This window comes from Mobula hypostoma, chromosome 8 (assembly GCF_963921235.1).
Source record: "Mobula hypostoma chromosome 8, sMobHyp1.1, whole genome shotgun sequence".
NCBI lineage: Eukaryota > Metazoa > Chordata > Chondrichthyes > Myliobatiformes > Myliobatidae > Mobula > Mobula hypostoma.
Genome location: NC_086104.1, coordinates 6,409,824 through 6,433,656, shown reverse-complemented (window position 1 = coordinate 6,433,656; position 23,833 = coordinate 6,409,824). Strand labels below are relative to the sequence as shown.

Sequence of the window (23,833 nt, the reverse complement as noted above, 5' to 3'; positions counted from 1 at the left end):
GTGTAGGAAAGAGGCATGTTTTGCTGTTGTTGCTTGTGTTGAGCTGCTGAACTTTATGGGCATGCTATGTACTGTCAGTGCTGGAATGTGGGGTGACACTTGCAGGCTGCCTCTCCCACCCCCAGAATATCCATAGGTTGTGTTGACTGTTAACACAAACATAAGAAATAGGAGCAGGAGTCAGCCATCTGGCCCGTCGAGCCTGCTCCACCATTCAATAAGATCATGGCTGAACTGGCCATAGACTCATCTCCATCTGCCTGCCTTTTCCCCATAACCCTCAATTCCCCCACTATGCAAAAATCTATCCAACCTTGTCTTAAATGTATTTACTGAGGTAGCCTCCACTACTTCATCGGGTAGAGAATTCCAAATTCACCACACTTCGGAAAAAGCAGTTCATGCTCATCTCTATCCAAGAATAAAGAGGATATGTCCCCCATTTCTAGTCTCACCTACCAGTGGAAACAACTTTCCTGCCTTTATCTTATCTGTCCCTTTCATAATTTTATGTTTCTATAAGATCTCCTCTCATTCTTCTGAATTCCAGTGAGTACAGTCCCAGGTGACTCAATCTCTCCTCATTGTGTCACCCTCTCATCTCTGGAATCAATTTGGTGAACCAACTCTGCACCGTCTCCAAAGTCAGTTTATCCTTCCTCAAGTCAGGAGACCAGAAATGCATGCAGTATTCCAGGTGCAGCCTCACCAGTACCCTGTACAGTTTGCAGCATAACCTCTCCACTCTTAAATTCAATCCCTCTAGCAATGAAGGCCAACATTCCATTTGCCTTCTTGATAGCCTGACAAAGTACAGTATTCACTGTATGTTTCAATGTTCATGTGATAAAGGATTCTGAATCCTTCATTAGACATTGAATCGCAGGGCAAGGGTGTACTATGGTTCTTGAGAAGAGCTGTTTGCTTTATACCATGTACTGCCGACCTCCATAAACCTAACACCTCTCCTGACGTGCACCCAACCGGAAGTGGGACTGGGGTCACAGAGTAAAAGGAAAGTCTGCCCAGAAAGTCTCCGGGGACAGTGGCAGATGGGGAGTTTGACTGGGGCGGTACACCTGTCACACCGTAACGCAGGTGTCCTAAGGTGTCGCAGATACCAAGGGGAAAGGGCTGCAGTGCTCAGAATTCCTGCTGCCAAATCCTATCTCCACCCTCCATGGGTATCCTCTACTGGGGGCCCCAAGTGGGCTCCACCCAGAGGCTCGCTGAGGTTGCCAAAGTTTATAGGGCCTCGAGAAGTTACCTGAAGACTAGGCTATTGTGATGTTAACAATACAGCCAGTATCACATGACTGAGGCTGCTACAGGAACATTGGGTTACAATGGAGAAGTGGCAAATGGAGTTCAATTGGGAAAAGCGTGAAGTGATTCAGAGATTTGCCAGGGTGCTGCCTGAGGGCATGCTTTATGAGGATGGGATTAGCAAAATAGGGTTTTTCTCTTTGGAGTGAAGGAGGATGAGCGGTGACTTAATAGAGGTTTACATAAGAGGCATAGATCAAGTAGGCAGCCATAGACTTTCCCGGGGTGGAAATGGCTAATACAAGACTGCATAATTTTAAGGTGGTAGGAGGAAAATATAGTGGGGCTGTCAGAGGTATGTTTTTTTTTAATATATAGTATCATAGCATGGAATAAGGTCCTTTGGAGGGGCTGAGGCGTGCAACAAGAACTGGCAGGAGCGGACTGCCAAGGTGAAACAGAAACTGGGACTGTGGGGAGGGTGCTCCCTGTCGATAACGGGCAAGAACCTGGTCATCAGGTGTGAGGTGCTCTCAGGGCTGCTGTACTTGGCGCAGGTCTGGCCCGTCCCCTGCTCCTACAGCTCGGAAATCACCCGGGCTGTCTTCAGATTCGTCTGGGGATCCAAGATGGAGCGGGTGAGACGGACCGTCATGCACAAGTCCCTGGACAACGGGGGCAAGAACGTCCCCAATGTCGCCCTCACCCTGATGGCCAGCTTTGTATGTGGCTGCATCAGGTTGTGTGTAGAGCCCAGGTATGTGGGCACCAAGTACCACTATGTGCCCAGGTTCTACTTGTCGCCCTGGCTACGAAGGATGGGTCTGGCCCCACTCCCGCGCAACGCCCCAGTCAGCTGGTCGTTGCCGGCATACCTGTCCTACGTAGCAAAGTTCTTCCAGGAGAACGCCTTTGACCACAGGGCCATCAGGCAGTGGTCGGCACGTAATGTCCTGCAGGCACTGCAGGAGAAGGACGTGATGGACACAGTGGGGTGGTTCCCTGAGCAGACTGTCCAGTTCATCTGGCAAAATGCCTCATCTCCAGATCTAACCAACAGGTACCAAGACCTCGCCTGGCTGGCGGGAGAGGGGCACTCCCAGTCAGAGCCCTCCTGTACGCCCGGTACATCGTCTCTGCACCCCACTGCCCACAGGAGGACTGCAGTGAGGAGGAGTCTGTGACCCACCTCTTTGCACACTGTCAGTTCGCAGAGAGGGTGTAGAGGAGGATGGACGGGCTAGTGTCACGGTTTATCCCCAGCAGCTGCATAACAGAGGACTCGCTGATCTACAGGCTGTTCCCGGGGACGCACACGGAGACCAACGTCCGGTGCTGCTGGCAGACCATCAACTTGGTGAAAGACGCTCTTTGGTCGGCCCGAAACTTGATGATCTACCAGCACATGGAGGTGTCCGTGGGAGAATGCTACCGACTGACACATTCTCGGCTGCAGGAGTACGTGCTGAGGGACGCACTGAAACTCGGTGCAGCCGCCGCAAGGGCCCGATGGGGAAGGACCACAGTATAGGTTTCTCCACCCGTGGGAGTGGGAGGGGTCGGTGGGTGGGGAGTATACCCCTCAACAATGATATGGTAAGCTGAACTACTGGAGTGCCACGTGGGTGGCTATAAATACAGATATGTACTGACTATAATGGAAACGTATGTCAAGGATGAAAAGTTATTGAATGGTTTATTGTATATATTTATTTTTGAATAAAGTATATTTTGAAATTAAAAAAAATTTAGTCTGTGCCGAACTATTCTGCCGAGTCCCATCGACCTGCACCAGGACCATATCCTCCATACCCCTCCCCATCCATGTACCTACCCAAAATTACTCTTAAATATTGAAATCCAACCTGCAGCCACCACTTCCACTGGCAGCTCGTTCTCCTGTCATTTCCTTAAATACTTCATCTTTCACCCTTAACCCGTGACCTCCGGTTGTGGAGGAAAAACCCTGCTTGCATTTACCCCATCTATACTCCCCATAATTTTGTGATCTCCCTTCCATCTGTTACATTCCAGGGAATAATGTCCTAACCTATTCAATCTTTCCCTACAATTCAGGCCCTCCAGACCTGGCAACATCCTTGTAAATTTTCTCTGTACTCTTTCAATCTTATTTACACCTTTCCTGTAGGCTGGCGACCAAAACAGCACACAATACTCCAACGTCCCATACAACTTGAACATAACATCCCAACTCCTGAACTCAATACTTATTAATGAAGGACAATGTGGCAACTCTATCTACCCGTGACGCCACTTTCAAGGAATTATGGATCTGTGTTCCCAGATCCCTCTGCTCTACCTCACTCCTCAGTGCCTTGCCTCTTACTGTGCAAGTCTGACCCTGGTCTGTCCTCCTGAAATGTAACACTTTACATCTACCTGCGTTAAATTCTGCCATTTTTCCAGCTGGTCCAGATCCCACTGCAAGCTTTGATAGTCTTCCTCACTAAACACCATGTCCCCAATCTTGGTGTCATCCGCAAATTTGCTGATCCAGTTAACCACATTATCAACCAGATCATTGATATAGATGACAAACAACGGACCCAGCACCGATCCCTGCAGCACTCCATTAGTCACAGGGTTCCAGTCAGAGAGGCAACCATCCACTACCACTCTCTGGCTTCTCCCGCAAAGCCAATGTCTGATCCAATTCATTACTTCATTTTGAATGCCGAGCGACTGAATCTTCTTGACCAACCTCTCATGTGGGACCTTGTCAAGTGCCTTGCCTATGTATACAACATCCATTGCCTTGCCTTGCCTTCAACATTCCTGGTAACTTCTTTGAAAAGCTCCAGATCGGTTAGACTCTACGTACTACGCACAAGTTATGCTTACTATCCTTAATCAGTCCATGTCCATCCAAATTCTTATAGATCCGGTCCCCTAGAATACCTTCCATTAACTTGCCCACTGCTGATGTCAGGCTCTTTGGCCTCTAGCTTTCTGGTTTGTTCTCAGAGCCTTTCTTGAACAACATAAGCCTCTACCATCTCATCTGTAGCCAAGGACATTTTAAATATCTCTGTTAAACCCCCTGCATTTTCTGCACTAGCCTCCCCCAGGGTTTGAAGGAACACCGTGTCAGGCCCTGGGGATTTATCCACACTAATTTTCCTCAAGAGAGCCAACATTATCTCCTCTGTAATCTGTATGGTGTCTATGACCTTGCTGCTGCTTTGCCTCACTTCCATAGACTCTGCATCCATCTCCTGAATATTTACAGATGCAAAAAAATCCATTTAAGATCTTCCCCATCTCTTTCAGCTCCATGAATATATGATCATTCTGATCTTCCAGAGGACCAATTTCGTCCGTTAAGCCCTTGGGATTTCCTTCACGCCTGCTACAGCAACCTCATGCCTTCTTTTAGCCCTTCTGATTTTCTTCTCTCACATTTCTTGTACTCATTACTTGTTCCTACCTGCCTATACCCACTTTGCACCCCACCCCTTTTTCTGAAACATGGCCTGAATATCTCTCGAAAACCAAGGCTCCTTGCCTTTTACTCTGACAGGAAGGAAGGTACTCTCAAAATTTTACTTTTGAAGGGCTCTATGTATCGATTAAGGAAACTTTTCTGAACATTTGACAAACTCTATCCCATCCAACCAATATGTGAAAATATATGTGGAAATTATTTTTGACATAATTTTAAGTTGATTGGAGGAAAGTACAGGGGTGGATATCAGAGCTAAGTTTTCTTTTTACAAACGTGCTGGAATGCGCTGCCAAGGACGATGGTGGAGGAGGAAGATACATTTGGGACATTTTACGAGGCTCCAGATGAGCTCATGGATTATAGAAAAGCAGAGGGCTATCTAGGAAGGGTTAGACTGACCTTGGAATAGGTTAAAAGTTCAACACGTCATGGGCCGAATGGCCTGTACTGTGTTGTAGTGGTCAATGACCCATGTTTGCTCCAGAAGTGGGTGCTATCACACCATTTCCCATGTACCCTAGTCTCTGACCGTGCCAGTGTCAAATGGTTGACGGCCGCCCAACTACTTACGAGAAGCTCTCATTTCCCGCCTCCTTATTGAAGCTCAGGCCCCAAACCGGGTGGTGTGGGTCTGCTGGGCGACCAGACTCTCTTCACTTCCCTGCCCGTGTCAGACTGTGCTGACCTCTCTAGCAACCGTTGCTAGGGCTGACAAAGGAAGCAATCTCCCTCCCCTTTCCTCAACAGTGCTTCCCTTCACCAGCCCTTCAGTGCACTTGGTAACGTAATTATTCATTTGAAACTATTTATTTGTGGGGTTGATAGTCATAAATGTATCTCACTCCTGAGAGAAGAGGGATAATTAAGGAAGAACAGTTATTTCAGTTTGATAGACAACGCCAAGGTTCCGACACTGTATTGTATTCAAGATATTGAGCTCTTCAGGTTCAAGGTTGCATCATTCAACAGCTTGGATTCTCTAATTGAGCTTCATAAATCAGGACATTTCCAAGGTTGTTGGCGGGACTTGGGGACTGGTGTTATGAGTAAGTTAGGACTTTATTCCCTGGAAAGTAGGAGACTGATGGAGGTGTGCAAAATTATGAGGGGTATAGAAAGGGTAAATGCAAGCAGGCTTTTTCCACTGAGGCTGGGCGAGACTAGAACTACAGGTCATGGTTAAGGGTGAAAGATCAAATAGAGAAGGTGGTGAGAGTGTGGAACAAGCTGCCAGTGGAAGTGGTGTATGTGGGTTCAATTAAGAGAAGTTTGGTTAAGTACATGGATGGGAGGGGCTTGGAGGTCTATGGTCTGGGTGCAGGTCGATGGGCCTAGGCATCGACTAGATGGGCCAAAGGGCCTGTTGCCGTGCAGTAGTGCTGATTCTAAAACACTCCCTGTTTAAGGTCAAAGGCCTTTAATCCCATCAACAGTTCTCAAGGTCAGTGGAACCATCACCAAAGAGAAGTTGAGTGTGTAGATCAGCCATGTATCATGGTTGACATGGTAGAGTAACACTTTACAGCCCAGCTTTAAGGCTGCTAATTGCAAGGATTTTGCATGTTCTCCCTGTGACCTTGTGGGTTTTCTCTTGGTTCTCCGTTTTCCTCCCACGTACGGGTTAGGAAATTTACAAGGATGTTGCCGGGACTTGAGCACCTTAGTTACATTGTGGGCATACTATGTTGGCACCAGAAGCCTGCTGACACTTGCAGAGCAGCCCCAGGAACATCTTGACTGTTGACACAAACAATGTGTTTCACTGCATATTTCAATGTACAAATAGATCTAATCTTTCTTCAGTTATTCTGCAAATGAGAAATACTTGCTCTCCCTCAAACACCAAGAGTTGTCAGAAATGTTCGTCATAGTCATAGAGTACAGAACAGAAACACTCCCTTCAGCCCATCTAGTCTGTGCCGAACCATTTAAACAGCTTACTCCCATCGACTGCACCGGGACAATAACCCTCCACACCCATGTACCTCTTCAAACTTCTCTTAAATGTTGAAATCAAGCTTGTGTGCACCACTTGTACTGACAGCACATTCCACATTCTCACAATCCTTCGAGTGAAGAACTTTCCCCTCATGTTCCCCTTAAACTTTTTGCCTTTCACTCTTAACCCATGACCTCTGGTTGTAATCCCACCCCTCAGTGGGAAAAGCCTGCTTGCAATTACCCTATCTATACCCCTCATACTTTTGTGTACCTCTATTGAATCCAGTCTCAATCTTCTATGTTCCAAGGAATAAAGTCAATCCTCCTTATATCTTAGGTCCTCAGTCCCAGCAACATCTTGTAAATTTTCTCTGCACTCTTTCAACCTTACTTACATCTTTACTGTAGGTAGGTGACCAAAACTGCACACAATACTCCAAAAATTAGGCCTCATCAATTAAGAAGGAGCATTCACCCAAAGGCCCAAACCTGCAACAGCGGTCCGTCATGGGCACTAACCTCCCCACTAAAAAGGACCCAATTCACCCAAAGCTCACCAAAAATTCACCCAAAGGGCTAAACCTGCAACAGCGGTCCTTCATGGGCATTAACCTCCCCACCAAAAATGACATTAACAAAAGGCAATGCCTCAAGATGACAGCATTCATCAGTAAGGACCCTCACCACCCACACCTTCCCCTCTTCTCATTACTACCAATGAGAAACTAAAGGTACAGCTGTACTCGTTGGAGTTTAGGAGAATGAGGGGAGGAGGATCTCATTGAATATTGAAAGGCCTGGAGAGAGTGGATGTTGGGAGGATGTTTACTACAGTGGGGGAGTCCAGGACCAGCGGGCTCAGCCTCAGAATAGAAGTACGTCTCTTTAGATTGCAGATGAAGAGGAATTTCTTTAGCCAGAGGGTAGTTAATCTATGGAACTCATTGCCATGAAATTGGGTATAACTAAAGCAGAGGTTGATAGCTTCCTGATTAGTAAGAGCGTCAAAGGTCACAGAGTGAAGGCAGGGGAACTGGGCTGACAATATAATACATCAGCCATGATGGAATGGTGGAGCAGACTTGAAGGGCTAAATGGCCTAATTCTGTCTTATACTCAAAGTTTTAGGAACAACTTCTTCCCCTCTGCCACCAGATTTCTGGATGGTTCATAAACACTACATCAGTATTTTGCTCTCTCTTTTCACGCTATTTTAATATTCTTATTATAACTTGTACAGTAAAATCTTTTAATGTATTGTACTGTACTGCAAATGTCATTACATATGTCAGTGATAATAAACCTGATCTGTTCTTCCTTTGATGCAGCAGAGAGCACAAGGCTGGGTCATGTGCACTGACCTTCACCACTCACTGAGACGTGGGTGAAGGGGAAGCTCTCTGCTGAAATGCTCCACTGCCGAGGGAACAGTGACAGCCCATACCACGCCACAGAAATAACACCAGCAGCCCCATAACCCATTTCATAAAACATTTTATGAGCATGTATGGGAATGATCCAATTTCTGTTCTTCAAAATATCTGGCATTGGTCGTCAATAGGTTCTGCAATGGAAGCTGCTCTTCCCCATATCACTCCCCTCTCAAAACTTCACCCTTTGATGTCCAGAGAGCTCTTTTTGTGGAGACCCCTGGGTCACTGCTGCTTCCAAAGCAGCAAATTCCCCAGGGGGTGCCATGTCCATCTGTTCAAATCCGGTGTAGGAAGTGACAACTTGCCAAGATGTGAGTCTGAGGTAACACACCCCCTTGGTCCAATCCCCACAGGAGGGGTAAACGTGGTTGGTATCCCCATCACTGTCCCCTAGAGTTTAATCCCTTGCAAGTTGTGTCTCAGGTTCAGTAGCACCTGCTCCTGTCGTGTTTTCTCCACCTTGAATGCTGTTCTGTTCGATTTTTTCTCAATTCTTCGCTCCTGCCCGGGGATCAGAGAGAGAAAGAGAGAGAGAGAGAGAAGATAATCAGATGAGGCAAAATGCTTCTCAGCATGGATCTGAACCACAGACTCTGGGGGGGGGGTTTCCTCACTAGAGTGGAGGAGCCCACTGTGAGATCTGGCACAGGTATTCAGAGTTTTGTTACAGATTGTTTAATGTAATTTCCAATACACAAGTGTAAGGGGATCAAGCTAATTGTTACTCTGGACCCAATGCAGCTCAAAAAACACTAAAGAAAGGACAATGAGAGAATAATGAGAGTTAAAATAAAACACACGATGAATATAAATATAAAAGATAGCTTATTTACATAGGTTGATTGTATGTTCACAACGTGATGCTAGGCTGTACGTAAGGTGACTGACAGGAAATAATAAAGTAGTGATGGAGTTAGTGGGTGGAGGTGTTGATCAGCCTCACTGCTTGGGGAAAGTAACTGTTTTTCATTCTGGTGTCAATGCTACATAGCCTCCTCCCTTATGGGAGTGAATCAAACTGTTAACGTCAAACGTAGTTTTTAGAAGCAGAAGAGTTGGCGACCAGAAATTTTAAATCAATGACAATACAAACCAGAGAGATTACTTTTGAAGTAATCTAGAAGACTTTGTATAAAAAAGGTAGTGGGAACACTTGATTTGGGCTGTAGAATCGCTATTTTTCTTGAGACTGAACTTTTCAATGATTGCTTGTGTGGAATGATTGTTGGTGCCAGACAGGGTGGTTTGAGTATCTCTATGCACACAATGACCACATTTTTAGATATCTCCTGTACCTAATAAAATGGCCACTGAGTATACGTTCATGATCTTCTGCTGTTGTAGCCCATCCACTTCAAGGTTCAACGTGTTATACATTCAGTGATGTGCACTCTTCTGCACACCACTGTTGTAAAACATGGTTATTTGAGTTACTGTCACCTTCCTGTCAGCTTGAACCAGACTGGCCATTCTCTTCTGACCTCCCTCATTAACAAGGCACATTATCTCACACAGAACTACAGCTCCTTGGATGCTTTTCATTTTTCACACCATTCTCTGTAAACTTTTGAGACTGTTGTGCATGAAAATTCCATGAAATCAGCAGTTTCTGAGATACTCAGATCGCCCCATCTGGCACCAACAATCATTACAGAGTCAAAGTTACTTGGATCACATTTCTTCCCCATTCTGATGTTTGGTCTGAACAACAGCTGAATCTCTTGACAAGGTCTGTAAGCTTTTATGCATCGAGTTTCTGCCACATGACTGGCTGATTAGATGTTTGCATTAATGAGCAGATGAGCAGAGGCCGAGACCCTTCTTCAGGACTGAAATGGAAGGGGGAAGGTGCCAGAATTTCACAACATACTATAATCTCAGTGATAAGATACTGATTCTAATCTCAGTAGAGGTCTTCAGTGAAGCCGCTGCAGACAACTTAAAGGGCACTGCAGATATTGGAAATCAAGAGCAATACACAATGTGCTGGAGGAACTCAGCAGGTCAAGCAGCATCTATAGATGAGAATAAACAGTCACGTTTTGGACCGAGACCCATCATCAGGAGTGATGATCAGGATTAACGTGAAGTTAACCACTGACTGGAAGTGACCATTAACTAATCTTGAATCTGGGAACTCACTAGATTAGTGAAACTTCAACACAAACAGTCAATACTGAAGGAAGGACGCACACAACACGTTGGACCTGTAGGATTACCCCACCATCTTTACTACAGCCAAGGACAAATAATCAATAAATATCTTGGGGTCAGTGGGATGTTATTACAGCTCGGCGTGTAGGGGAGTATGGAGTTCATTTCTGATGCCAATTGTAAGGAGTTGGTACGTTCTCTGCATGACAGCGCAGGTTTCCTGACTCTTGACCCACTATCTTAGGAGGGCAATGGCGCCTAACAGCTACTCCTTTGCTTGCATCTTCAGAAACAGCTCTATTTCCATCTTTAATAGTTACACGTTGACTTTGGTTCTTTGCGGAAATGGGACCCGCTCTCGGGGTCTCATGACTAGCTGCTTTTTGATATGCCAAGGATGCAGCCTAGAAGACTAGCGTACCTTCAGGGTGCCGGATTCTCATGGCTCTGGAGGCGGGCGGATTGGAGGTCAGTACTGCCTCAGAAAACCGGTGTCGCAGGAGACAAAAGATCAAAAGCAGCGAGCTGGCTGTGTGCCCAGAGACCCGAGTTCTTTGGGCACAGAGCTCGGAAGAAGTGACGGAACAGACTTCTAACATCATAAATCAGCGAGTTGCTTGTTATGTCTCCCCTCTCGCTGTGAAACAGGGACACCTCTTTTTCCCTTATTATGGAGAGAGAGCCTGTGGTATGTCAAATTACCGGGTGAACGAGTAGTCTTTGGGGTACTGCAAGTCTGTGTCTTTATTGATGCTTTGCTGCACGCTTGAGTGCTCGGTGGGAGGATGCCGATGCTTTTTTACTGGTGGGGGGGGGTTGTTGCTTTGTTGCTGCTTATGTGTGGGAGGGGGGAGTTGGTGGGGACTTTGGGGTTCTAACATTTAACTGTCATTCATTCTTTGGAGCACTCCTCTGTTTTTGTGGATGTTTGCAGAGAAAAAGAATTTCAGGATGTATATTGTATACATTTCCCTGACATTAAATGTACCTATTGAAACCTCTCTGGGCCATGCCATCTTCTCACATTGGGCAAGAGGTACTGAAGCCTGAAGTCCCACATGACTAGGATCAAGAACAGTGACTTCCCTTCAACCATTCAGTCCTTGAACCGACCAGCAAAACCCTAACCAGCAGCATTTAGCAATACTGTGACCACTTCCCCGCTGCTGTCTGTAGGGGGTTTGTATAGTACGTTCTCCCTGTGAGCGTGTGGGTTTCCTCCGGGTGCTCCAGTTTTCTCCCATAGTCTAGACATACCGGTTATTCAGCTGTTTGGTCATTAGGCTGGGCAGCATGGCTCACCGGACCTGAAGGGCCTGTTCTGCACTCTCTCTCTCTTAAATAAATCTCTAAACTACTATTCAGAATTATTTTAAACTGCTGCACTTTGCCGCCATGTAGCACCTTCCTGGTAGAGCATTACACGGTACCCAACACAAAGGAAAAGTCCTGCATTTATATAGCGACTTTCCAGTTTCTTTGGGAACTTTGGAAAAAAGATGTTGAAGAGTAATGCCTGTTTTAGTTCAAGAACCATTCCGCACTGTTCCGCAAATAAGTAAAGATTTCCAGTATTTTCCTCTTAAGTTTGGGTAATCAACAACTAGAGGACAGAGGGGTGAAAAGGAAGAGATTTAATAGGAACTCAAGGGTTTCACCCATACTGTGGTCTGTATATGGAACAAGCTGCCTTCAGTGGTTGAAGCTAGTGCAACAACAACATTTTGAGTCATGAAACACTACAGCAACGAACCAGGCCATTTGGCCCATCTAGTATTCTGCCTAGTCCCATCGACCTGCACCTCGACCATCGTCCTCCATGCCCCTCCCATCTGCGTAGCTATCCAAATTTCTCTTAGATGTTGAATTTGAACCTGCACTTCCTCTGACTGCTCTTTCCACACTCACCAACCTCTGCATGAAAAAGACTCCCCTGATTTTTAAGCACTTGAGAGGTTTGGACAGACGCATTGATAGGACAGGTTTATTGGCCAAATGCAGGGAACGGACTAGTTTACACTTGCCACGTTGCCCAGCATGGATGGGTTGGGCTGAAGGGCCTATTTCTATGTGTTATGACTCTATATGAGACTAGAGGATGTTCAGTACTGTACAAATCTTGAAGACACATACATTTAGCTAAGTATACATAGTACTGTGCTAATTTTATGTATTACACTGCACTGCTGCCACAGAAAAAAACAAATTTTATCACTTATGTGAGTGATGATAAACCTGATCCTGATATGGGTCTACTGAAGATTGAGAGTGGGAAGGGGGCAGGGAGAGGGGAATCGTGGTTGGGAGAAGGGGAAAGAAGGGAGGGAGCAAGAAGCACCAGAGAGACGTCCTGTAATGATGAACCAAATTACCTTGCCTGGTGTCTTAGGGCTGGGTGAGTCTGTATCCGTGCCACCCCCTGCCCCTGCCCCACTCTCCTCATGAGGTACTCCACATCCACTATTCCAACATCTTTTGCTCCTGCTGGATTTACAAACTCACCCTGTTCCACATTGACAAATACAGTACTGTGCAAGTCTTAGGCACCTTAGCTAGATATATACTCAAGGCTTTGCACACACAGTACTGTACATCAGCAGTTAAACGTGGTACAAACATTATCCACATTTGATACAATACAGTGTCTCGGTCTGAAGTCTCATTTAAAAGACAACACCTCCAATGGTGGGTCACTCTCAGGGTTGTGTTTGAACATCAGCCTGGACACCAGAGTGGACAGACACTGCCTTTTTCTCAGGGTGGAAATGGCTAACACAAGGGAGTATAATTTTTAAGGTGACTGGAGAAAGTATGTTGGGGGGGGAAGAGGAAGTGGGGGAATATCAGAGTTAAGTGTTCATTTTACTACACAGAGTTGGGTGCGTGGAATACCTCGCCAGGGTTGGTGGCAGAGGCAGATACATTAGGGACATTTAAGAGACTTTTAGATAGGCCCATGGATGAAAGAAAGTTGAGGGTTATGAAGGGAAGGGTTAGAGTAATCTTGGAATAGGTTAAAACAGTGGTCCCCAACCACCGGGCCGCGGACCAGTACCAGGCCGCAGAGCATGCACTACCGGGCCGCGAGGAAGCGATATGATTTGGTCAGCTGCACCTTTCCTCATTCCCTGTCACAGCCACTGATCAGCCATTACGCATGCGAGGCCATGACCCGCGCGTCATCCGTGTCAGGGCGGGAAGGCAATCAACTCCTCGAGCTTGCAAATGACAACGGGCTGAAAAGTATGTTTGACATAACATCTCTATCGGCATTTTGGATCAAAGTCAAGGCTAAATATCCTGAGACAGCCACAAAAGCACTGAAAACGTTGCTTTTATTTCCAACATTTTTCTGCCAAGCGGAGTTTTCTGCAATAAATGCAACGAAAACTAAACTGCGGAATAGACTGGACATAAGGAACCCCCTTCGAGTATCACACATCAAAGTTGCTGGTGAACGCAGCAGGCCAAGCAGCATCTATAGGAAGAGGCGCAGTCGACGTTTCAGGCGTCTCCCATCACCCCTTGATAGGACTGTCTTGTTGCAGGGAAACAAGCCCAGGGCTCCCACTGATTCAGCGATATTCGTGTGTTGCAATGATTTTATATATTCATACGGGGAAAATATGTGCTGTGCATTTAATATCCAAATATTACTTAAAATGTTATAATGCTATTGACTTATAAGTGACCTATATAACCATATAACAATTACAGCATGGAAACAGGCCATCTCGGCCCTTCTAGTCCGTGCCGAACGCTACTCTCACCTAGTCCCACCGACCTGCACTCAGCCCATAACCCTCCATTCCTTTCCTGTCCATATACCTATCCAATTTTTCTTTAAATGATCATATCGAACCTGCTTCTGCCACTTCTACTGGAAGTTCGTTCAACACTTCAAGCTCCCCTGATAATTGATTTATCATTATATCCATGCGAGGAAAATATGCGCTGTGTGTTTAATATTAAATCCGTTAGATAAATCCTTTTAGATACAAAATTGAGTGTATTACCCACTTATCACCTATATTCCAGTAGTGATTAACACCGACCCCCACGAACAGAATCGCCAAAAAGGATTTGCTTGGGGGGGGGGGGAAGGAATCAGCAGGTCATGACGCGCATGCGCATTGGTGCCCGCGCAAGGCTTCATGGTTATTGTAGTCTTTTGGGTAAACAACGCATTTGACTGCTACTCTTGTTCGTTGGCAACCCTGCCCCCGCACCCCCCCCCCCCCCGGTCCGCAAGAATATTGTCAATATTAAACCGGTCCGCAGTGCGAAAAAGGTTGGGGACCCCTGGGTTAAAAGGTCAGCACAACATCATGGGCCGGAGGTGACAGGAGGTTTAGAGATGTACAGGTAATCTTTTCTTCAGAGTGGTGGATGCTTGGAACAGGTGGATGGGTGGTGGTAATAGCAGATACAACAATGGCACTGACGAGATCAGTAAACACTGGACATGCAGGGAAAAGAGGGAAATAGATCAAACTGAACAAATATTGAAAGGCCCAGAAAGAGTCAACAGACACGATATTTCTTATAGTGGGGGAGTCTAAGACCAAGGGGCACAGCCTCAGGATAAGGGAATGTCCTTCAGACAGAAATGAGGAGGAATTTCTTTAGCCAGAGATGGTAAATGCATGGAAATCATTACCGCAAATGGCTATGGAGGCCAAGTCATTGGGTATATTTAAAGCAGAAGCTGATAGTTTCTTGATTAGTAAGCATTTCAAAGGCTGCAGAGAAGAGGCTGGAGAATGAGTGAGGAGGGATAATAAATCAGCCATGATCAGATAGTGGAACAGACTCGATGGGCCAAATGGCTTGAATGCGAGTTGTAGTGTTCTATGTTCTAATACTAGATAACCTACAGTAGTGGTTAAATAGGGGGCAAACTTTTGGAAACCCCTTACCCACACTTAAGAGAAGACTGTGTGCCTTGGTTTGAGGTCTTATCAGAAAGACACTACCTGTGATGGTAAGGCACGCCCTCGGATCTGTGTCCGAACATCAGCGTGGACCTCTCCGCACCTGACGGTAATAGGAAGCAGCTGAACACCCACCCCTCAGCAACGGGTCCTCGCTGTATATCCTTAGTCCCGCAGTCTCATGGAGCGGACCCAGCCAGGAACACTCACCTTTCGCTCCACTTTAATCGCCTGTTTCCGCAACTTCTTCTCTTCCTTGTTCTCGTCGCGCGGACGGGTCTGTGTGGAAGCCCTTGGCAGGTCGCTGTCGTTGATCATTTCCATTCGCTCCAGCTGTTTTGTCGTGAGACCTGACTTCGGCAGGACACCCAATGGGATTCCTGTTTTACGGGAAACCTTGATTGTTCTGGGCTGAAAAGAGTACTGGGTGTGAAGACCTTACTCCATTCAACATGGTGACAGCAAGCAACTTAATGAAATGTCTGAGTGCTTTGAAAAATAAGTACAAATTTAAGGCTGGGCTGAGAAGTGGCAGATTGGAAAAGTGTGAAGTGATTCACTTTGGAAGGCAGGACAAGGGTTAATGACAGGACTCTTAGCAGCGAGGAGGAACAGGGGATCTTGGGGTCCACGTCCCCATTCGGGCCCTGTGCCTTATGCTCTTACGGATGTAGGACTCTGGTATTTTTGGAAAGATTGGACAGCACTGGGCTTACTTTCCCTGGAGTGAAAGAGACTTGAAAGTATACACTCACTGACCACTTCATTAGCTACCTCCCGTACCTAACAATGTGGCTACTGAGTGCAGGTTGTGGTCTTCTACGGCTGGCGAGACACAGTGGCACTTTGCAGGCATCTAACAAACTACAGTTCTATTAAATATGTTTTTGGGACTAATATCGCTGCAATCTACAGCCTGTAACTTCCTGCTGGGAAGTGCGCTTTTGAACGATTTGTACAACCCGGCGATTTTGTGGTATCCTCAAATATTTGGTGAACTGGACTCTCAAGAATGCAGAGGTACGGCTGCATCAACCATTGCTGAAGTGGACTTGGGGCTGGATTGAAACTTCAGGGAAGATAGAAGCGGCAGGGCCAGGTTAATAAGATGAACCAGTGTTCATATCACTACTCCGGGACGCTTTATTTGCCTCAGCACTGAACTCGGCTCCTCAGCTGTGGCCTGCAGCCATCGGGCTCCTGGGTTAGTTACAGCACTGAACTGGCTCTGTGGCGGTGATGACAGGTCAGTATGGAGGTGGTGAGCCTATTTCCCTGCAGTACATCTCTACTAGTTACCTTTCTGGGAAAAAACAAACGTCATACCTTTGGTGGATCTGTTATCAGCTTCGGGTGGTTGTAGAGATTTGAGTAGGTGCCTGCAGAAAAATAAAGATTGAGTTCCATCGTATTACAGGGAACAGAGACCAGTACAGCACAGGAACAGGCCCATCAACCCACAGTGTTTTGCTGAACCAGATAAATTGGTAATCCAATGGCTAACTAATCTCTTCCTGCCTACATAATGTTCAAATCCTTCCATTTTCCTCACATTCACGTGCATAGGCGCAGGGGTTCCCAGCACGTAGTCCACAGACCCTTTGCTTAGTGGTATTGGTCCATGGCATATAAGTGATTGGGAAACCCTCCCTAGGGTTATTCTGACCAGCTGTGGTACAGGGTCAGGCTCAGTGTTCCATCCACCCCGACAGCAGCACGGACTGTCATTCAGTGCTGTCCCTCCCGGAGTGGCACTCACAGTGCCGGCTCTCCCTCAGTGTCACCCCTCGTGCAGTGCAGCACTGACCTTCCCCCCCCACCCCCCCCCCAGCACTGCTCTGTACACCGGATTTTGTTCTGACATCGCTCAAGAGGTGGGAATGTGCTCCACCGAGACACCTCCAGCATCAGGGAAGAGCCCGAAGCAGACAAACTTAAATAAGAAGAGTGTTTGGACTGACCCAGCGGAGCACTCAAGTGGTCTGTCGGTACCTCATAACCTTGCACCTTATTGTCTGCTGGCGCTGCACTTTATTCTGCATTCTGTCATTGTTTTACCTTGTTCTTCCTCATTGCACTGTGTAAGGATCTGATCTGTATGAACAGTATGCAAGACAAGCTTTTCACAGCATCATAGTACATTGTGAGGGCACAGCAGCATAGCGGTTAGTGCAACGCTTTACAACGCCACTGGTAATATATTTCTTGTTATAATTTAAATTTTAAAAATTATGCATTGCAATATATTGCTGCCACAAAATATATTTCATGCCATATGTACATGCTATTAAATCTGATTATCTCCCGGGTTCAATTCCCACCACTGGCTGTAAGGATTTGCAGGTTCTCCCCATGAAACCCATGTGATTCCTCTGGGTGCTCCAGTTTCCTGCCACATTCACAATACGCTGGAGGAACTCAGCAGGTTGGGCAGCATCCGTGGAAAAGATCGGTCGTTGTTTCAGGCCGGAACGTCGACCAATCTTTTCAACGGATGCTGCCTGACCTGAGTTCCTCTAGCGTGTTGTGAGTGTTGCCTTGACCCCAGCATCTGCAGATTATTTTGTGTTTCCGGTTTCCTGCCACATCTCAAAGACATAAGAGTCGGGGTTAGTGGAGTTGTGGACAACACCTCAGACTGTGTTGGTCAAATGACACATTTCACTATAGGTTTTAATATATGTGACAAATAAAAAATCTTTAAATGAAGATTTTTTTTATTCTGCGTTGTTATTGCTTCACTTTTTTCCTGCCTCAATGTACCGTGTAATGATCTGATCTGTGTGAACAGTACGCAAGACAAGGGTGGGTTGGCAAGTTTGCAGACGACACAAAGGTTGGTGGTGTTGTGGATAGTGTAGAGGATTGTTGAAGATTGCAGAGAGATATTGATAAAATGCAGAAGCGGGCTGAGAAGTGGCAGATGGAGTTCAACCCAGAGAAGTGTGAGGTGGTACACTTTGGAAGGACAAACTCCAAGGCAGAGTACAAAGTAAATGGGAGGATACTTGGTAGTGTGGAGGAGCAGAGGGATCTGGGGTTACATGTCCACAGATTCCTGAACGTTGCCTCACAGAAAGATAGGGTAGTTAAGAAAGCTTATGGGATGTTAGCTTTCATAAGTCGAGGGATAGAGTTTAAGAGTCATGGGGTAATGATGCAGCTCTATAAAACTCTGGTTAGGCCACACTTGGAGTACTGTGTCCAGTTCTGGTTGCCTCACTGTAGGAAGGATGTGGAAGCATTGGAAAGGGTACAGAGGAGATTTACCAGGATACTGCCTGGTTTAGAGAGTACAGATTATGATCAGAGATTAAGGGAGCTAGGGCTTTACTCTTTGGAGAGGAGGAGGATGAGAGGAGACATGATAGAGGTATACAAGATATTAAGAGGAATAGATGGAGTGGAAAGCCAGCACCTCTTCCCCAGGGCACCACTGCTCAATACATGGCTTTAAGGTAAGGGGTGGGAAGTTCAAGGGGGATATTAGAGGAAGGGTTTTACTCAGAGAGTGGTTGGTGCGTGGAATGCACTGCCTGAGTCAGTGGTGGAGGCAGATACACTAGTGAAGTTTAAGAAACTACTAGACAGGTATATGGAGGAATTTAAGGTGGGGGGTTATATGGGAGGCAGGGTTTAAGGGTCGGCACAACTTTGTGGGCCAAAGGGCCTGTACTACGCTGTACTGTTGTATGTTCGATGTTTTCACTGTATCGTGGTACATGTGATAATAATAAACCAATTCCAGCTGCAGTGATTCGAAATGAGAGTAGCACTGTCGAGCACAGCAGAGGGAGGGAATTTCTTTAGGCCAAGCTTCTCGCAGACAGTACTCACTGAGAATGGATTCACAGTCCCACTGCTCAGTGGGCTCCTCAGTGACAATGGTCTCCATCTCCCCCTGCGCTTCCTCCTCCTCCTCCTCCTGTAATAGGACCTCCGCTCTCGGTCCCAGATCGTCCGGCATCTGACAGCTGTGGGAAAGATCAGGAGTTAAACCAGAGCTCCTTCCGAAGTCCGAAACGCACCGCGAAGGGTCACCTCTGTGGCACGGTGGTGTAGCGGTTAGAATAACTCTTTACAGCAGCAGCTACAGGGATACAATTCCGTCCTCTGTCTGCAAGGAGCTTGGATGCTCTGTTCATGACCCGGAGGAAGTTCTCCGGCTTCCCCCCACATTTTCAAGGCGTACAGGTTTGTTGTGTGGGGCGGTGTGGCTTATTTGCCGGTCGAAAGCTGCTTCCATTGTGTCAGTTAGTGATCAGTGATTGGTCCACTTAAAGTCTGCAACACTCTTTCCCATTGGTTGGCTTGCGTGCCACGGCACTCATTTCCCGTTCCGGGTGGTTTGGCGGGAGGGGAGATAAGAGTAGCTTGTGCAGGAGGTTTGCCATCGTTCTTTTCTGCCATTCACGAGGCCCGCTTCAGGCTGAAGTCGTGACCAGCGCTGAAGGACCATTGAGGAATCTACCACTGGCTTCCCTACAACAGGAATTCTGCAGATGCTGGAAATTCAAGCAACATACATCAAAGTTGCTGGTGAACGCAGCAGGCCAGGCAGCATCTGTAGGAAGAGGTGCAGTCGACGTTTTAGGCCGAGACCCTTCGTCAGGACTAACTGAAGGAAGAGTGAGTAAGGGATTTGAAAGCTGGAGGGGGAGGGGGAGATGCAAAATGATAGGAGAAGACAGGAGGGGGAGGGATAGAGCCGAGAGCTGGACAGGTGATAGGCAAAAGGGGATACGAGAGGATCATGGGACAGGAGGTCCGGGAAGAAAGACGGAGGGGGGGTGACCCAGAGGATGGGCAAGAGGTATATTCAGAGGGACAGAGGGAGAAAAAGGAGAGTGAGAGAAAGAATGTGTGCATTAAAAAGAGTAACAGATGGGGTACGAGGGGGAGGTGGGGCCTAGCGGAAGTTAGAGAAGTCAATGTTCATGCCATCAGGTTGGAGGCTACCCAGACGGAATATAAGGTGTTGTTCCTCCAACCTGAGTGTGGCTTCATCTTTACAGTAGAGGAGGCCGTGGATAGACATGTCAGAATGGGAATGGGATGTGGAATTAAAATGTGTGGCCACTGGGAGATCCTGCTTTCTCTGGCGGACAGAGCGTAGATGTTCAGCAAAGCGGTCTCCCAGTCTGCGTCGGGTCTCACCAATATATAAAAGGCCACATCGGGAGCACCGAACGCAGTATATCACCCCAGTCGACTCACAGGTGAAGTGATGCCTCACCTGGAAGGACTGTTTGGGGCCCTGAATGGTGGTAAGGGAGGAAGTGTAAGGGCATGTGTAGCACTTGTTCCGCTTACACGGATAAGTGCCAGGAGGGAGATCAGTGGGGAGGGATGGGGGGGACGAATGGACAAGGGAGTTGTGTAGGGAGCGATCCCTGCGGAATGCAGAGAGAGGCGGGGAGGGAAAGATATGCTTAGTGGTGGGATCCCGTTGGAGGTGGCGGAAGTTACGGAGAATAATATGTTGGACCCGGAGGCTGGTGGGGTGGTAGGTGAGGACCAGGGGAACCCTATTCCTAGTGGGGTGGTGGGAGGATGGAGTGAGAGCAGATGTACGTGAAATGGGGGAGATGCGTTTAAGAGCAGAGTTGATAGTGGAGGAAGGGAAGCCCCTTTCTTTAAAAAATGAAGACATCTCCCTCGTCCTAGAATGAAAAGCCTCATCCTGAGAGCAGATGCGGCGGAGACGGAGGAATTGCGAGAAGGGGATGGCGTTTTTGCAAGAGACAGGGTGAGAAGAGGAATAGTCCAGATAGTTGTGAGAGTCAGTAGGCTTATAGTAGACATCAGTGGATAAGCTGTCTCCAGAGACAGAGACAGAAAGATCTAGAAAGGGGAGGGAGGTGTCAGAAATGGACCAGGTAAACTTGAGGGCAGGCTGGCTTCCCTACGTTTGTTTAGTTAATTATCCATTCGTAACACGCTTAGTTCTTTGCTTTTATGTCAGGAAGATTTAGCAGAGTGTCCGCTCAATTAAAGGGTAACTGAATGTACAGTGTAGTGGTTTTGGATAGTTTAAATGAACGCTTATTTAGCTAAACACCTGGTTTAGTGTTTCATTGTTCATTTTTAAATAAATAGTTAACGCACCCATTTTAAAATGTTTTCTGTTTTGCTCATTGGATCTCCGAACCTGCCCCCCCGCCCTGCTCCACGTTACAGGGTTAGGGTTACTAAGTTATGGGCAAACCATCCTTGGAGTGTGTTGATCACTGACGCAAATGTTGCATTTCACTGACTTTTCGATGCACATGTGACAGATAATCTTATAAAAGGCAGTCTTTCGGAATGGTTGGAAAATTTCACTTACACTTTAGACTTCTGACTGTGGTAATCGGAGATGACTACACCAAGACGCTCACTGTCCACCTGGATGCAGCCCTCGAGCTCGAGATGGTCCAGGGCCCCAATCTCATCGTCATCGTACTCTTCATACAGCTGGGGGGAAAAGAACACCGTGAAGAGAGGCCACAGACTGAGGAGGCATAAGGCGGGGAGGGGAGGAGAGGAACATGGACACAGGGATATCAGTTCTACACTGACCTTCTCAAACCGGTCATCCAACAGGGTGAGCTGCTCGTTGCGTCTCATCACTGAGGAGGTGATGGAGTAGTTGGTGAAGCGACTTCTCGTCTCTTCCTCCGCGAAGAGGAACTCCCGGGGGCTGCTCCTGCCACTACCAGAACCCGACCGGGACTCATCAGAGAGTGCGCTGTCCGAGTCGCAATCCTCGTCTTCTGTATCCTCCCAATCTTCCTCATCATCTTCACCGTCGGATCCCCTGGGAGAGTAAGAACTGACTGATTCGGAGTCTCCAATGTGAGATGTCGCCTCACAGATGTCCAAATGACCATTCTAAGTCCGTAAGGCATGGGAGCAAAATCAGACCATACAGCCCATCAAGGGTTTCACCATTTCACCAAGGCTGATTTATTATCCCTCTGAATCCCATTCTCCTGGGTAACCTTTGATGCCCTGATTAATCAAGAAACTATCAACCCCTGCTTTAAATATACCCAATGACTTGACCCCCACAGCCGTCGGTGGCAGTGAATTCCACAGATTCTCCATCCTATGGCTAAAGAAATTCCTCCTCATCTGCTCTGAAAAGATGTCCCCCTATTCTGAGCCTCTGCTTAATTTCATATTTCACCTTTTCTCTCCTAACATTAGAGACCTAAGAGGCATTTAGTTAGCTATGTGAATGTGTGGAAAATGGAAGGATATGGACCTCGTTTAGGCAGAAGGGCTTGTTCCACTGCTGTACTGGTCTGTATTCTATCCTTCCCTGTGCAGGACTTTTTCTCCTCATTGTCACCCCCCATAGTTCAGGAATGCTAAGTGATGGCAGGTGGTGAGGGGAGTAGGAGGGAGGGAGATCCCTGATTCACTGGCGTCCTATTCAGCAATCCCTCCCTGGAGGAAAGGTTTGAACTTTATTTATAGGGCCCCAACTCCTGCCCGGTTGCTCGTTAAGGAAACACAGAAAACCTACAGCACAATACAGGCCCTTCGGCCCACAATGCTGTGCCAAACATGTACCCTTATGAACATGTTATGTATTGTCGTTGGCAGGGGTCCACAGGAGATTCACCAGAATGATCGTGGGAAAGGACAGGGTTAACCATATGAGGAGCTTTTGATGGCTCCGGGCCTGTGCTTGCTGGAGTTTTGAAAGATGAGAGGTGATCTTATTGAAACCTATTAAATGCTGAAAGGTCTAGATAGAGTGGATGTGGGGAACCAGTTCATCCATGCTAAAGCTGTGCTAAACTGTGGCCAGAACTCACATCAGAGGAATCAGCCATGGACTCTGTCTATACCTTTTATTGCCTTGGTAAAGCAGCCAGCGTAATCAAAGACGCCACCCACTACAGACATTCTCTCTTCTCTCCTCTCCCATTGGGTAGAAGATACAAAATCCTGAAAACTCGTACCACCAGGCTCAAGGACAGCTTCTCTCCTGGTGTTATCAGACTTTGGAACAGACCTTTTGTATGCTAAGATGGATTCCTGGCTGCACAATCTACCTCGTTATGATCCAGCACTTCATCGTTTACCCGCACTACACTCTTTCGGTAGCTGTAACACTTTATACTGCACTGTTTAGTGATACGGCACGATAACAGGCCCTTCTGGCCCAAAGACCCATGCTGCCCATTAACACCTATGTGACCAATTAACACAGCAATCCATACATCTTTGGAGTGTGGGAGGAAACCGGAGCACCCAGAGGAAACCTACGTGGTCACGGGGAGAACGTACAAACTCCTTACAGACAGCTGTGGAAACTGAACCCAGGTCGCTGGCACTGTAAAACATTACATTTTCTGCTATTCTACTGTGCTACCCAACAGTGTGCCTCTAGAAGTACCTTGCTTAGCTCAGTATTGATCTGTCTAAACAGCGTACAAGACCAGTTTTTCACTCTATCTTGGTACATGGCAGTAATAAGCCAATACCAATACCGTCTGCTTGCCTGGGAAGAATTTCAGGCACCCGCTCCAACACCAGCCCAATCCCCACTACTCCACTTCGTCACCTGTTTACCAGAGAAAGTGACAAGGTAACATATTTGAAGGTGAAGTGTCACAGTCAACAGGGTCTTGGCCCTTCCCGTC

At 47.0% G+C, this 23,833-nt stretch overlaps 1 protein-coding gene across 1 annotated transcript in view; it reads right to left on the bottom strand.

The window, feature by feature from the left end:
• Window positions 1–7,856: 7,856 nt before the first annotated feature.
• Window positions 7,857–23,833, bottom strand: part of ltv1 (LTV1 ribosome biogenesis factor) — a 31,791-nt gene continuing 15,814 nt past the window's right edge. Inside the window, exons 6-11 of the mRNA XM_063055437.1 lie at window positions 21,756–21,993; window positions 21,523–21,650; window positions 19,032–19,168; window positions 16,521–16,573; window positions 15,405–15,605; window positions 7,857–8,607 (exon numbers count right to left, since the gene is read on the bottom strand). Of these exons, the coding sequence (XP_062911507.1) occupies window positions 8,497–8,607; window positions 15,405–15,605; window positions 16,521–16,573; window positions 19,032–19,168; window positions 21,523–21,650; window positions 21,756–21,993 (868 nt within the window). The 3' untranslated portion in view covers window positions 7,857–8,496. The remainder of the gene's footprint in view (window positions 8,608–15,404; window positions 15,606–16,520; window positions 16,574–19,031; window positions 19,169–21,522; window positions 21,651–21,755; window positions 21,994–23,833) is intronic.